Here is a 762-nt window from a genome sequence, read left to right on the forward strand (position 1 = left end):
ATTGTTGTACTTGGGGATTGTCATATTGCCAGTTTATATATATATATATGTATATATATGTGTGTGTGTGCGTGTGCGTGTGTGTGTGTGTGTGTGTGTGTGTGTGTATGTGTGTGTGTATGTGTATATGTTTGTGTGTCTGTGTTTGTCCCCCCAACATCGCTTGACAACCGATGCTGGTGTGTTTACGTCCACCATAACTTAGCGGTTCGGCAAAAGAGACTGAGAGAATAAGTACTAGGCATCCAAAGAATAAGTCCTGGGGTCGATTTGCTCGACTAAAGGCGGTGCTCCAGCAAGCATGACCACAGTCAAATGACTGAAACAAGTAAAAGAGTAAAAGAGTAAATGAATATAGAAATCTGCAATAAATGGATTATTTGCTAGAACTATATTGTGTTTTCTTACCTTTTTCCTAAAACTTGACTGAAATTTCATGTAAATCTCTTCTCCAGGATTGTACATAATATTGAAATCTGGTCCATCAATGACATAAAAGAGAGAGGACGCTTTCATTATGGAAATAATTTTACCCATGTAATTCAGTTTTGGATTGTAGTCTCCATTGATATAAAGGCCATGCTGGGTAATTTTAGCAGTAATATCTTGTATATCAATACGAAGAGAAACTGAACAATTGAATATGCTTAGAAATGGTTTCATACATGAAGTAAATTCCAAAGACACTTTCAGAATATTATTTCTAGCTTTTGTCTGAAAAAAAAAAAAGTCCAGCATTAGAGACAACAAACAAATACATAT

At 35.4% G+C, this 762-nt stretch overlaps 1 protein-coding gene across 1 annotated transcript in view; it reads right to left on the reverse strand.

The window, feature by feature from the left end:
• Positions 1 to 762, reverse strand: part of LOC128247133 (SCO-spondin-like) — a 61,006-nt gene that overhangs the window by 32,380 nt on the left and 27,864 nt on the right. The window contains exon 13 of the mRNA XM_052965953.1: positions 409 to 714. Within this exon, the coding sequence (XP_052821913.1) occupies positions 409 to 714 (306 nt within the window). The remainder of the gene's footprint in view (positions 1 to 408; positions 715 to 762) is intronic.

Source organism: Octopus bimaculoides, chromosome 2 (genome assembly GCF_001194135.2).
Source record: "Octopus bimaculoides isolate UCB-OBI-ISO-001 chromosome 2, ASM119413v2, whole genome shotgun sequence".
Taxonomy (NCBI): domain Eukaryota; kingdom Metazoa; phylum Mollusca; class Cephalopoda; order Octopoda; family Octopodidae; genus Octopus; species Octopus bimaculoides.